The following is a 14909-nucleotide window of genomic DNA, read 5'->3' as shown; positions in this document are numbered from 1 at the left end:
ATGAAAGCAGCCACAGAGCAGGCAGGGACAGGCAACTGACCTTGATGCCTAGCAGCTACCTTGAGTTCTAAATGGAACTCCAAGCATACAAATAAATACAAATTCAATTAAAGATACAGAATATAATATACATGTGAACGAAGAATGTAACACCATATATATTTCTCACCCTTTTTGAGAAGGGCACGCAAAGCATGTGTTTTCTCATCACACCTGGGAATTAATCGTGTAAAGAATTCCATAAGTGTTAGATAGATGAAATCCACGATAAACTGGTAGTTGTAATAAGGAGTTTATCAATGAACAAGAGAGAGCCAAAATGGAAAATACAATAATAAGGACATAACAATAAGGCCTTATAAGATCGCAACTGCTCCGTTCCCTCTGGAATAGGGGCTTCAACAATGGCCTTCACCAAGTTCTCCTTCAGTTACACACCATGGGCAGACAACTTGTGTCCTAAATATTCCACACTTTCCACCCCAAACTAGCACTTTTCTGCTTTCAGAGTGACACCCTTCTCTTCCAGAATAGCCAAAACCTGAGCCCGTTTTCTATCATGCTTAGACTTTTTCTCCACACCAACAGATCATCTTTGTGTCGCAGTAGTCAGGAAGTTGTTGACCACTGTGTTCTGATGTCCTAACACTTCTCCACTTCTCTTCTTCATAGGCCCCACTGCTCTGCTGGCACATGGAATACACCTTGGGAAAACAGTCACCACGCATCCGTTAGCCAAAGATAAAATGATGGCAGGAGGTAAGGATGATGGCTGTTCATAATGAGCATGTGGCGATTGAAGCCTAGAGCTGGGAGGTCTGCTGCAGGTGGAGCACTGCAAGTGAACACGATGCCTCTATCTGTACAAGTCTGCTCTCTGCATCCATGGAATTGATGTTAGGTAATTGCATGAAAACGTCTATGTGACTTCTAGCTGGAGTGAATTACTGGTTTGAGTTTAGTGTACCCACATAACATTCCCAAAGTTACAGCCTTCCAGTGAGGCTGCTTAAGTTCATTTTTCACATGGGTATGCCTACTGTGTGTGTGTGTTTTTCCCCTGCTACTTTACCTGGCATTTCAACCATTTTTCTTGTTGCTCCCAATCCCAGATCATTACAAATACTCTGAAAGTCGTGTGCAGAAGGACGGAAACCTTATCACTAGCCGTGGCCCTGGCACCAGCTTTGAGTTTGCCCTTACCATAGTAGAAGCATTGTTGGGCCCGGAGACCGCTGGCAAAGTAAAGGCTCCCCTGGTCCTCAAGGACTAGTCCATCTTCGACAGCCACAGAAGCACTTTGACCACAAGAGCACTTAAATCATTTCACCCTGCTTTAAAGAATACATTTTTCTGGTTTGCGGCAACATTTTGAATTTTATGTTGGGTCTGCCTTAAACCTCCTACCACAAAGTCTGACTGTGACAAACGGGTGTGTCTTGTGTAGCAGTATCTGGTACTGGCTTCCTACCGCTATAAATAGCGTATGATTCTCTCCAAATTTTCCTTTGAATATGGAGTTCACTCAAACACACATTTAAGACACAGACGTAAAATGTTTCTTTAAGTTCCAATGAGGTTTTTGGTTTTGCTTTAAATAAAGAATAAACTGAACTTTGTTTTGAAAGGCATGTATTGTATTTATTGAAGTGTCCTAGGAAATGGTTCCTGGTTGTAGTTTTTGCCAATCCATATTTTAAGTATTACTTATTTTTATCTATTAAAAAGCAAATCTTGTGATTGAAGGAGTGTTATCAGATGCTAAGACATTAAGGGCCATATTATCAAGAACAGGCAATCAAATTATCGCCGCTTTATCGGCAGGAAACTGATAATGGGCTTGATAATAGGCTTTGTGAATTCCCATAGCAGCCCAGGTTCTGGTGTTAACCTGGGCTGCTATGGGAATTCACAAGGGCCTATTATCAAGCCCGTTATCGCCGCTTTAGATGCAGTTTCCTGCCAATAAAGCGGCGATAATTTTATCGCCTGTTCTTGATAATATGCCCCTTAATGTTTCCTCTTCTGTGCAATGGACATATCTGAGTTTGGTGATGTGTGCAGTTTGTAATAGAGGCCAGAAGAGTCCATGGGCCATATTATCAAGAAAGGGCGATACATTATCGCCGCTTTTATTGGCAGGAAACTGCTGATAAAGCGGCGATAATGGGCTTGATAATATGCCCTTGTGAATTCCCATAGCAGCCCAGGTTAACACCAGAACCTGGGCTGCTATGTCTGTGCTATGTCTGTTTGGACAAGTGTGCCTCTGCTCTGTGTTTCGACTCCATTCAGTACAATTCTTCAGATTCTTTACTGTCCCGGAAGGCGTTTTCGATTGCGCTTTTCCATTTCTTCGCTATTTCCCAACTTCGTCGGTTCAGGCTTCGACTGACCACCCTTCGGGGTGCTGCCCATCTCAGGCCTACCTAACTGCATGTCAGTGGCTCCATTGAAGGTGTGTTTCTAATAGAATGAACACCCTTCATGTTTTGCCCTCGTTCGTATGCTAAATACCCTCACACCAACCAGCACCTCGTATGCAACCTCTGTCTTTCGCTGACCATCGGGAAGCCAACTTCGACATGTGTAAAGCATTTTGTCTAAGAAAACCCTTGGGGATCTAAGGGCTCGACATCTGGAAATGCCCCAAAGAGCCACAAAAGACACTATCAGCGAGGAACATGCTCAAGAAGAGCTAACCAATGAGGAAGAGAAAGGCGTTTTCCATCAACGACTTCTCTGCCTCTAACTTGGACATAGACACAGCGCTCAAATACTATGACCCCAGCTCCTGCTTCTTCATTTAAGCCAACCACATTGTTTTGGGCATTACCGCTAATAGTGATCACCGGACAGCCACTACATCCAGGCCATAGTCTGATCCGAAAAGCTGTTTACGGACCGAGGACATGCTTCGGTGCCAACCTGAGCTTTGGTACCAAGTTAGCAGCTGACCCCTGTAGGAAAGTGCCCTTTTTTACATGGTTACCCCCAGATTTTTATGTGATGCAGCTTGACAGAAAGTGACGTGGGTTCCAGCTTACCAGGTCCCCAGCACCAGTGCTCTTTCCCTAAACGGTACCATTGCTTCCACAATTGGCACCACTTTAGCTCGCATATAGGTCTCTAGGAAAAGGTAACAATGGTACCAAGGACCTTCTGACTAAAGAGTCCCTAAGGGCTGCAGAACAAATTGTGCCACCCTAAGGGACTTCTCACCAAGCATATGCACGCTGCCACTGCAGCCTGCGTGTCTTGGTGCAGAGAAAAGCGAAGTCAACCTGGCACACATTCCTGTGTGCCATGCCTACACCATACTGCATGAGGCATAAGTAAGTCATCCCATAACCAGGCCTTACAGCCCTAAGGCAGGATGCACTATACCTCATGTGAGGATTCAACTGCATGAGCAGATATGTACCTGTAATATCTAAGTACATTCTTTGACATTAGAAGTTCCATGGGGAAGTCAGACAGAGTTTATGGGCTCATCTTGCTAAACCCACACTGATGCTATTGGTAGATTTATCAAAACATGTACTCTGAGGTGCCCCCCTAAAAATCTACTAACCCACTAGTGTGTGCCTGACTGGTCTGCACCAGCCTGCCACCTGTATAGATATTTCTGACCCCCTGAGGTGAGAGCCTTTTTCTCTTGTGGGTCAGACACACAGCCTGATCTGGTCTGAGGTGCTTCACAACTCCGCCAAGCAGGAACTGCATAGCAGGGCTTTAAGCCTCAAATGCTTCCCATCCTTTGTTCTGCGACAACTGGCCACTCGAGCTAGTGGAGTTGCCTGCCCATGCTCCAATTTTTGGCAGCAAGACAGGCGGAAAAACTAGTGATAATAGTAGGTGTCTACTCTCAGCCAGTGCCACCCCTAAGGTGCTCTGAGCTGAAGTGAACCCCCTGGTTCAAATTCCTCCATCTTGTTTTGAGAGGAAGTAGTATTCTAGGGTCAGGGTATACCCACTTCCCAAAGGAAGTACTCATGTAGAGGGTGTAGACACCCTTAAGTAGGTAGTCCATTGGCTACAACCTGTCACTTCCCTATAATGCCCCTAAATTCAGTATTTAGGGGGCACCCTTGACCTAAAGAAACACACAACAAAGAGCCGCAAAAGCAGAAAAGACTGAAAAGAGCCCCTGATTTGGCACTAGCCCTACTGGCCTGTCTGATGCCCTCATGGAAACCTGTGCCAAAGTCCACTCGTCCTGCTGTCCAGCAACCTCCAAAACCCTGGGAGGACTGCCAGCCTTCGACAAAGACCAAGACCCCCCTGAGTACAGCTGAACTGTTCAAAAGCAACAACCTCCAAGCAAGGACTCTGGCCTGAAAAACTGTGAAACTTGACACCCGGTTTCACGTCTGCACCCGATGCCTCTGACCCGAGTCGAAGTGGCCCACTGGTACCAACACAATTCCCCAGCACTCCAAAGCCCGAGTCCATTGTGGGCTGACCCATCCTGGACTCCCTGACATCGCTTGCAGCCTCTGCACTGAGACCCCCCCCCTCAACCGCGACATGCTCCGGTTAACTGTTTCTGACATCAAAAGATGCCCCCTGGGCCTTGGTGAAGTGGACCAAAGGTGTCCCTACGTCCCCGAGCATCACAACTTACCTCTCCGCAACCAGTCTCCTGGTTTGAGCCTGCAGCCCTTTTCCGATTTGCCCATTCTCCTTTGACTTGCATTGTGTGCCCGATGCTGTGTTTGCACCCTGCATCTGGCTGCCTCTGTGCTGCTGCTGGTGCACTATTCGTGCTGCTTTGGACCTCGCCCAGTGCTTGCCTTCACCCCTGGAGACTGGTCTCCCACGCCGCAGTTACTTACCTGTAAGCAGTCTCTGTCCGAATGTCACTATTCTCCATTGATTTTGATTGGGCGCCCGGCACTGTGTTTTCACCCTGCACCCGGCTGCCCCTGTGCCGCTGGTTGTGCACTGTTGGTGCTGTTTTCAACCTTGCCCAGTGCTTGCCTTAACTCATGTAGACTTGATCTGATCTGTAAGTCAATGTTACCTACCGGTATGCTGAATGTTTTCTTCCTCCCCTAAGCTAACCTTGATGAGCTCAGAAACTGCACGGTCTAATTTTTGTATTGAGAAATATTTGTATTGAATAACTTATTTGCCTGAAACTACTTTTTTTGGTTCTACGAAATAAATATAACAAAGTATTATTTTTATAAATTGTTCTTAGATGTATTCAATGAGTGTGTTTCTAATGTATTGCCCCCTGTGAGTACAACAAATGCTTAGCACTACTCTCTGATAAGCCTAACTGTTTTCCCACACTACCATCAAAGAGAGCATTGCTATTTTCAGCTTTAGCCTTTGTAAAGCCTCTGGGGATCCCCTGGACTCTTTTTATATACTATACCAAAAAGAGGTATAGTGTGCAAAGAGACCGCTTCCTACAACCACATCTGCCTCAGCTCTGACCAAGCATCCAACTTCAAAGCTGAAAACCTTTGTACTGAAATCCTCCTCCACCACCACCACCATCAGGCCCGGACTGGCCATAGCGGGCACCGGGCAATCCCCCGGTGCGCTGCCCCTGGGGGCCGTTTTTGTTACAGGGCCGGTTTTGGTTCCCAGTCCGGCCCTGACCACCATCCCCTCCTCACTCCACCACCACTCTCTCCAACCCATGACCCACTTGATATCTCACTTCACCGTTCCTTTGGGACTAATTAGTGGTGTCCATCCCTTACAGATTTCATCATCTGGCTATTGAGCCAACCCACCGTAGACTAATCGACCTACAGATAGGTGAGTTGACGAATACCACAAATAGGGAGCGGCTTTCACGACTGTAGTCAGCAATTACTTGGGAGTTGGTTGCTGACGAATATCCCACCTTGTACCCAGTAGGTCAATCCCAATAAACTTGACGGAATTTGGACCAAACAAGTGCAATTGGTAATGTACTCCTCTCACCTTTTTTTCAATAACCTAATAGTTAAACTGTACCTTGGCTAAAACCCACCTCGTCTTTATATTATAGGTGGTGGACCCAGAACCTTAGTGGAATTGCGGCCAAGTCCCCCCCTTCCCCCCCCCCCTCCCCCCTTCCTCCTGTATGTCCTGAAGAAGACCCGCAGCCGAGGAATCAAAATTCCCGCGAGCACTAGGGTCGAAACGTCGACGCCCCCCAATTTTTAAGTGCCTGTATCTCAATTTACCCCGTCCCCATCCCTCCTTCCATTACTTACCCTGGAAGGAATTGAACAGGCCCTTTTGTTCAACTTGCGGGAGGTTTACCGTCTTGTTGTACTGTTGTAAATATTGCAAACGTATTTTAGCATGATTTTTCTTTTCTTCCTTATCACTTGAGCACCCTTTCTCTCCTTATCCTTATAGTACTTGCGCCGTGTACAAATAGTACGGTGTTTTCGGTTTTGTAAATAAATGTGACTGCTTTTTGATAAAATTTGAAATGTGGACACTGTGCTTACCTTGTTCTTGTTCCTGAGTATACAATTGTCTCCTCTGGGTACTGTCTCTGTATGTCATAAACAGAGTTTAACAACAAGACATTTTTCTCCCATACAGATTGATTCTCAAATTGCAGATTTATTCGCATTCTTTATTTAAAATTGTTTTATTGATAGTATCAATCTAATCTATAGTCTAGGACCACTGTTCTTATATCATTCATACCCAGGTCCTTTTGATTTTGTGGGTGACACCCCATTAATCTAATGGCCACTTGATATCTCACTTCAGTGGTTGCCACACTCTGACACTGGGAGGCTAAGAGGGCCATTAGGTGATCCTGACCCCTGGTATCTATACAATACTAATCCCACTACACCCATCGATCCAGACTTATATCCAAATCGTCCCTACCCTCTTGAGGATGCCACTTCTTTCCAGCAGGTCATTGCTAGGGCAGCTGCTTTTCATAATGTGGAACTCCACAAAGAATCACTAGAACAGGATTTGTTGTTTGACACCCTCTCTGCCACACACAAAGACACCCAAGTTATTCCTTTGCTTTCTGGCATGAGATCAGCTGAGGTCACTTTTAAAGAGCCGGTCCGTGTGGACCAAAAATATAAACCTGGGCCTTCTGACCCCTTTTTTTTTACCCGGAGTAGAGTCCCACTTGGCTCCATTGTTGCAACCACTGTGCACAAGATTGCAAACAATCAGGCTGCTGGGGATAACCCCCTGAAAAGGAGAGTAAACTAATAGATACAACTGGGAAGAATGTGGCAGTACAGGCAGCCAATCATTGGCATATCGCCAATTTACAGGCCCTTCTGGCCCATTACGCTAGAGCTCATTGGGATGAGATGGCAGAATTCTAATATGCCTTTCGATAAAGAACATCTTTATGGACCGCATATAGCTTCTACCCTTGCTAAAATGAAGTAGGACACAGACCAGGCAATGTGGAGGGGTTACAGATTCCCACTCTTGGGGGCTTCCAGGCTACAGAGGAGCATATAAATCCACCTCGACAGATACTTCCACTTCACAGCAAGAACAAACCTAGTAAACCTACACCAAAGGAATTTTAGAGGTTCCTTCAGAGGAAATAACAATAAAGAAAGGGCCATGGGTGCCTCCGCAACACCCACTGCAAAACAGTGACTACCCATTCCTTCCCCCCCCGGGAGCAGACTACAGTTTTTTCACCAAGCCTGGAATTCCGTCACCACAGACAAATGGGTATTTGCCTTTATCCGGAGATCATTACCATTCAATCCAACATTCCCACTCGCAGGTTATCTCAAGAACATCCAACAGTTCTCAAACAAGATGTCCAAGTTCTTCTCTTAAGGGGCCATGGAACCTGTTCCTCTTCAACAACATGGCTGAGGAGTATACTCGCTGTACTTTCCATCACTATTCAAAATCCGCCTGTGGGAAAACAATCTAACAATGGATTTGATGTCCATGCACAAAATTGCAGAGAGGAGTCGTCACTGGACCTCATGACTCGGAAGACTTCTTTGAAGAAAAACAACTTGCACAGCTCTGGACCCAACACTAGATGGCAGGAGCATGCAGAGCATGTGAATCTATAGTACTACATGCCACGAACAGATGCCTACAGGGTAAGTAACATAATGCTTCTTGATTATTGTTAGAGGAAACATTTGACCATCAATGTTTCCAAAACTAAATCTATGATAAAGATGCCTAGTGGGTGAGCTGAATCGCTCCTTTTTGGTGAACAGCGAGATCTTGGAACAGATTCATTATTTTGACTATCCTGGTATACGGAATGGTACAAAATTGCAGCAGCAACTCTAAAGCACTCAGCAGCTGCAGTCATAGTATGTAAGCAAAGAATAAGGGGGCAGTTCTTGAGCTAGATACTACATGTTTAAAGAACCAAGGCAGTAACAACGGCAATATATGGAGCAGAAATCTGGGGATACACAGATTCCTCTACACTCCAGGAAATCTAGAACTGGTTTCTGAGATCAGTACTGCTGCTTGGACCGGGCATGCCTCTAGCTGCCCTTGATCAGGAATTGGGCATTACGCCCATTTCTGATATTACTGCCCTTGCATCGGATACTGTACTGGGTTTTCTTACACAGAAACCGACTTGCGGGCATTTATTTGGATGCCATAAGGGAGGTAGTACACTATCCAGGACTGCTTGGGATGCCTTGGTGGGATTATGTTCGAAGCACTTCAATATTGCTGAAATTCGATATCCATTTGTAAGGCGCCCACTGTGATCATTGGGGAAACGTCTTCTTGGATCAAGAAGGCGCACTGGCACTATAAAAACTAAAGGATACATGATTCTAGTAACAGTGGGTCCCTGGGTCACAGATTTGTAAGCACAAAACTCTTGTTGGCTTTGAACTTTATTTGGGTGGTGTTTACCCCGAGGCGTGGCGTTCTCTGTACCTAAGTTTCTCCTGGGAACCCTCTCACTGAAGACTTAAGCTGCCAGATGGAGCAATGCCGTGGGAATGATGAACTGTGCGAGTGGGGACATTGGCAATATTACTCATTGTATTTACTCTGCCCTTATATAGTTAGTGTGAGTATACAATTGCAAACCCCCTTATTTAGCACCTCCGGGGTTTCACATGAGGTTGTGGTAAATAAATAAATAATACCTCTATTTTTGACTAGATATACAATAACAGATAGCTCAATAAATAAGAGTCAAGATTCGAGGTAGCTGGAGTTTGCAGGTTTTAATACAGCATAAAGGACAGGAACAGGACAACCTGCACGGGAATAGGATGGCAGCGCTGCCTGGGGCAGGGACAAAGGAATGGTAACTTTTAATAACAGTGCACAAGTATATATACTTAAACAAAATACATGGTATTCAATACAATAGGCGTAGCAGTGGGCAGGGCCTGTAGCAGTCGCGAAAGATAAGGCAGAAAGTAGGTGTAACAAGAGGCGTGAACAGGGCGTATACATAGACATGTGATGTAAACGTAACAGAATATGTCATAAATGGGGCGGAAACATGGAGGGGGCTACCTAAGGAGCCGGGACCTCTAACCTAGAGATGCGCGCAAACTGGCAATGACGTGTTACTAGGGAGAAGCTGGGGGCTATGACTTCTGCGCTAGAAGGAGAGACTAAAGTCTGGAGAGTCAGAGCGACATGTACCTAAACACTATCTAGTATCTGATGTATCTGATGTTTAGAGAACATGTTGATAGAATCCAAAAGTTATCAGGGTAAAGGCTAACAGACTCTAAGACTGGTGCATGCATTATTCTACATGTAGTGTGTGTTGAGGAATATTAAATGACCATTAATACAGTATTTCTCTTACATGGAGACGTAAAGGCTAGACGATGACTGAAACTATTGATGCGATTCAGTAGCTTAGGAATGCAGAGAAGGAGAGCTGGACTGATAACTAGAATCATAACATACTCTTGGCAGACTGGCAGGCAGAGCCAGGCCGAGCCGGGCACTGTGAGGCAGGAAGTAAGTGAAGGGTCAGGGATACAGGTGGGGGCTGTATCGCTCCTCGGAGAGGGTTCAGGAGACAGGAGCTGAATCTGAGTCCGGGCCCTTTTGAGGCCTAGAAACGGGGACTTATACTGATTTAACGTGCACACTGAGAAACGTGGCAACGTAACTTTACATAGGCCTAATACTCGTAGCTTTCACGAGAACTGGGAACTGGCATACTAGAGATGGACACAACTGTAATTGCGTCTTTAATCGGTCATGGGGAATACATATTGCATATTAATCATGCACATATAACATAAGATGGGGAACACGTAGGGACACAGAACATGGCAAAATTTACTTTTCCACATTCCCTCCTTGTCACTACGTTTCCATCAGGAAACATCTATATTCATGATACCATCTATCATTTCATACAGTATCATTTGCTCGTCTCGAATTGTCTTGGAACGGGATCTAGGACGGGACTTGGGACTAGGAATACAAGAGGTAGCACAAATGCCGCAAATCGCAGGGCCACATTGTATACAGAGGCAGCAACTGAATATGATCGCTACTGCAATACCTAGAAATGACAATACTTTCCATCCCCAGGCAGAAATTATACTCCAGAACCAACCGGACCATGTCCAGGTGCCTGGATTCTGGTGTAACTGATGGGCAATTTTATGAAGTCTGGTTATAGCTGAATAAACAGACGGCGCGTTATTAGGAATGAAAATGCAGCAACTAGATCCGATGACTCTACATGCTCCTCCTCTATCGGCCAGTATGACGTCAAGAACGAGACGATTTTGGAGCACGACAAATCTCATAGCAGATTGCTCTTCGGTTAAGTTACCTAGAGCAGAAGTAGTCTCATTCACTACTGCTTCAAGGGTTCTGGTTAACCTACGGATTAGCTTACTATTCTGGATAGGGCCTATAAAGAAGAAGAATCCTTTATTGAAATCTGTATACTGTTCTAGAGCAGTTTCAGTTTGATCGACAATTGGGGACTCGATCTCCCTTCTATGTCTAATGTGTACTAGATGTGTGTTTCTATGATAATCAGATGGGGCTAGAAAAACTGGTGGCAGTAGGAAGGCAATGTAACAGGTTCCATCCCAATCGAGGGGCAGACGAACATATGCGGTCTGACCACAAACAAAATAAGAATGACGTGAGGCTTTGAAAATAGATTTCCCACTGTCACTATACTCGACAATAGTAGTACAATCACTATGTCCTACATGTGCGGAACCATTATTTCTGACACATAATTCGCCTTTGACTGGTAGTACTGAAATAGCAGGTAAGTCTGGAGTAGGATCAGACTGAACATTCAGGACCATAAAATTCGAAGAATAATTACCCAAATTATAAACTTCATTTTCTAGATCTAACCCTGTTCTGTGGGGAAGACCTTGCTTGTCTGGAAAACATGTACTGTTCAGAAGAGACATATCTGTTGAGGATGACGTTAACATGGACCATGCTCCACACGAACCATTATGTGAAAATGGATAAGGAAACAGTGGCAGAATTCCCTTCGGTGTCTGGAAAGGGGGGAGTCGACCACACACCCAACAATTAGTGGCATTGCTGGTCTGGTGTGAATAATGTAACATACGGATAAACGTATTGTTGCGCATAGCAAGACGATAGGATAGTTCGTGAGGAGGCAGATCACTAAACGTGTGCTCTACTGTAGCATTAGAAAACATATTGACATGAGAAATTGGAAAACATAAATGAAATGCATAACTTGTGCAGGTAACCATCAAACTTAGAAATAATATAAAACTTAGAAAAACGATACATCGGATTGAGTTTTGACTAACTCTCTCACTATGGGGGTCTATCTCATACATGTCAGATACCTGTCTAACCGTTTCACCCGAGGGGGACTTAGACAATTAAACTGGCTGACTTATTTTACTAGACCGGAGCTTACTTTTATACTCCTGCTGCGGAGTTTTCTCTAACAGGGAGGGCTTTGAGTCAAAGTCAATAGCGGGACAGTCCTTAAGAATAGTATCTTGGCAGTCTTTAAAATCTTGACAATCCTTGGAAATGTTCTTGGAAACAGTTTTTAGTCGGAGTCCGTGAAATTTCTTGACATGCGACAGGTGCACCCACCCCTTCCTGCCTTCCAACTTGACGGCAGTACGGGTGGTCAGAAGGACTAACTTCCAGCGAGGCTCCAGCGGACTTGAACGATCAAAATTCCGGATTAAAACCAGGGTGCCGGGAAGGACCTCGTGTGGCTTGACTTCAGTATTGTCGGGAAATGCAGCGGCAACCTGTGAACGACAAGAGTGTAGGGCAGACATCAAGGAAGCTAGGTAATCTGTCAGCATATTACTGGAAACATCTGTAATACTTCGGGGTCTAGGTGTACCCCACATATTCGGGGGGCGGCCGAATACGACCTCATAAGGGGACAGACCTGATCTGGAGTGTGCGACCATGCGCATATAGAATAGAGCGACTGGCAGAGCTACTAGCCAGTCTACACCTTTCTCTTTACAGACTTTGGCGATGCGGATTTTCAAGGTTTGATTATGTCTCTCTATGAGACCTGCTGCTTCAGGATGGCGTACACAATGGAACTTCCACTGGTACCCTAACAAAAGGGGAACGTGCTTCATGAGTTCAGATGAGAATGGCTGGCCGTTATCAGAATACACGACCCTAGGGAGTCCATAACGAGGGAAGAATTCACGAACCAACTGCTTGGCAGTGGTCGCGGCTGTGTAATCTGGGACTGGATATGCTTCTGTCCACCTGGACAAAGCGCATACAACTACAAGGACATACTTGAAACCTCGACATCGCTCCATCTGAATATAATCCATCTGGAGGACTTCAAAAGGGTGGTCAGGGGGCTGGAATCCACCTTGTTCCACCGGGAAACTTTTACCTGGATTGAACTGGCAACATATCATACAAGTACGGACTTTCTGTTTGGCTGCAGCTCGTAAGTGCTTGTTGAACCAAAGGTTCTGGATACTGTCTAACATGGCTTTTTCTCCTAAGTGTGCTGGACTATGTGCGGTATTGATAATGACTTGAACCATTGAGTCGGGGAGAAACCATGTGGCTTTTCCCTTCGTCAACCATCCCTGATCTGTCTGGACCCCTCCTTGTTCGGACCATTTCTTGATTTCTTCAGGAGTAGCATGTGACTGTATGTCTATGACATCTTGAGAGGGGTCCTTAACTGTCATACAAGTAGTCTGATCTGGAGTGGATGTCGGTGTCTTGTTAACTGGTATGTCTGGTGTCTGTGCTGTAAGCTTGGCTGTTCGATCTGCTAGATCATTTCCTTGAGAAATAATGTCAGTGACTTTCGTATGTGCTTTGTACTTCATGATAGCGATAGCTGTCGGTAAATGTATTGCATCTAACAGAGCTTGAATAAGGAAACCATGCTGAATCTTGGTTCCATGAGAAGTCATAAAACCTCTTTCTTGCCAGAGCACTCCGAAGTCGTGTACGACTCCGAATGCGTAGCGTGAATCTGTGTAAATGTTAACTTTCAGGTTCTTGGCACGTATGCAGGCTTGGGTCAGAGCAACTAGCTCTGCTGCTTGGGCGGACAGAGTGTCAATACGGTGTGTTTCAATAACTTCAGTGTCAGTAGTCACTGCATACGCGGCTACTAGTTCTCCTGTACTAGTTCTCATACATGAACCGTCCACATAAAGTGTCAGGTCGGGATTAGGTAATGGAATATCTGTCAGGTCTTGTCTTGGCTTAGTCATGGTGTTAACCACTTCCACACAGTCATGTGTGGCAGGATTTGAAGTAACTGACGGTAACAGTGTAGCAGGATTTAGAACGTTGCAGCGTCTGATTTCTATGTGTGGCTGGAACAGTGTCAGTTCATAACCTGTTAAACGTGCAATTGTCAAGTGCTGAGTCTGTGTTCGGTTTAAAAGAACTTCCACGGAGTGTGGAACTTGTACTGTCAAGGAATGTCCTAACACTATAGAATCACTTTGTCTGATAGCTAGTGCTGTGGCTGCAACTGACTTGAGGCACGCAGGCAGAGCCTGGGCTACTGGATCTAATGTGCTCGAGAAATAAGCACAGGGCTTGTATTGTCCGGCTTGATCTTGTGTGAGAACAGATAATGCAGTACCATCACGTTCTGTGACGAAAAGTGTAAAAGGCTTACTGTAGTTCGGTGTTGCTAGAACAGGAGCTTGGCATAAGGCTTTCTTCAACTTATTAAAACTAAGTGTATGTTCAGATGTCCAAGGGAGAACAGTCGATACGGCTGCCTCCTGCGTCGTTAACTGTATCAGTGGCTTGGCTAGAAATGCATACTGAGGAATCCATTGTCTGCAATAAGAAGTGAGGCCGATAAAAGCACGTACCTCCTTCTGGGTCTTGGGCTGAGGAAGACTCGCTATTAACTGGATACGGTCAGGTGTCAAATGCCTACCCCTCTTGGACAGCAAGTGGCCTAAGTAGATAACTTGCTGGACACAGAATTGAAGCCTCGAAGGGGACACCTTGTGCCCCATCTCGGCTAGGAAATACAGAACTGTAAGTGATGCACGCTCGCAAGCACGTTCAGAACGGTCTGTGATCAGTAGATCATCGACATACTGGAGCAGGGCAGTGTCAGTTGGCATGTGAATATTGTCTAGTTGTCTCTTAAGTGCTTGACTGTAAATACTAGGACTTTCTGTGAAACCTTGAGGAGCTCGTGTGAATTTATAGCTCCTTCCATTTAAACAAAAACCGAAAAGGTACTGGCTGTCTGGATGAATGGGGACACTAAAAAATGCGTTCTTGAGGTCTATTACTGTAAAAAATACAGCTTCAGAATCAATAGCTGTCAATAGGGATGAAATATCTGGAACAACTGGGTACTGGGGAATGATACATTTATTGAGTTCTCGAAGGTCAATCACTAATCGATATACTGGGGGTGCATTTGGATCAGTACGTTTCATGACTGGAATGATAGGAGAATTACATAC

The 14909-nt window shown here is 45.2% G+C and overlaps 1 protein-coding gene across 1 annotated transcript in view; it reads left to right on the top strand.

Annotated features, from left to right (window-relative positions):
* PARK7 (Parkinsonism associated deglycase) overlaps positions 1-1627 on the top strand; it is a 34485-nt gene extending 32858 nt beyond the window's left edge. Inside the window, exons 5-6 of the mRNA XM_078686588.1 lie at positions 673-759; positions 1113-1627. Coding sequence (XP_078542714.1) covers positions 673-759; positions 1113-1273 — 248 coding nt within the window. The 3' untranslated portion in view covers positions 1274-1627. The remainder of the gene's footprint in view (positions 1-672; positions 760-1112) is intronic.
* The last annotated feature ends 13282 nt before the right edge of the window (positions 1628-14909 follow it).

This window comes from Lissotriton helveticus, chromosome 4_1 (assembly GCF_964261635.1).
Source record: "Lissotriton helveticus chromosome 4_1, aLisHel1.1, whole genome shotgun sequence".
Lineage (NCBI taxonomy): Eukaryota > Metazoa > Chordata > Amphibia > Caudata > Salamandridae > Lissotriton > Lissotriton helveticus.
This window is presented reverse-complemented; position numbering and strand designations above follow the sequence as displayed.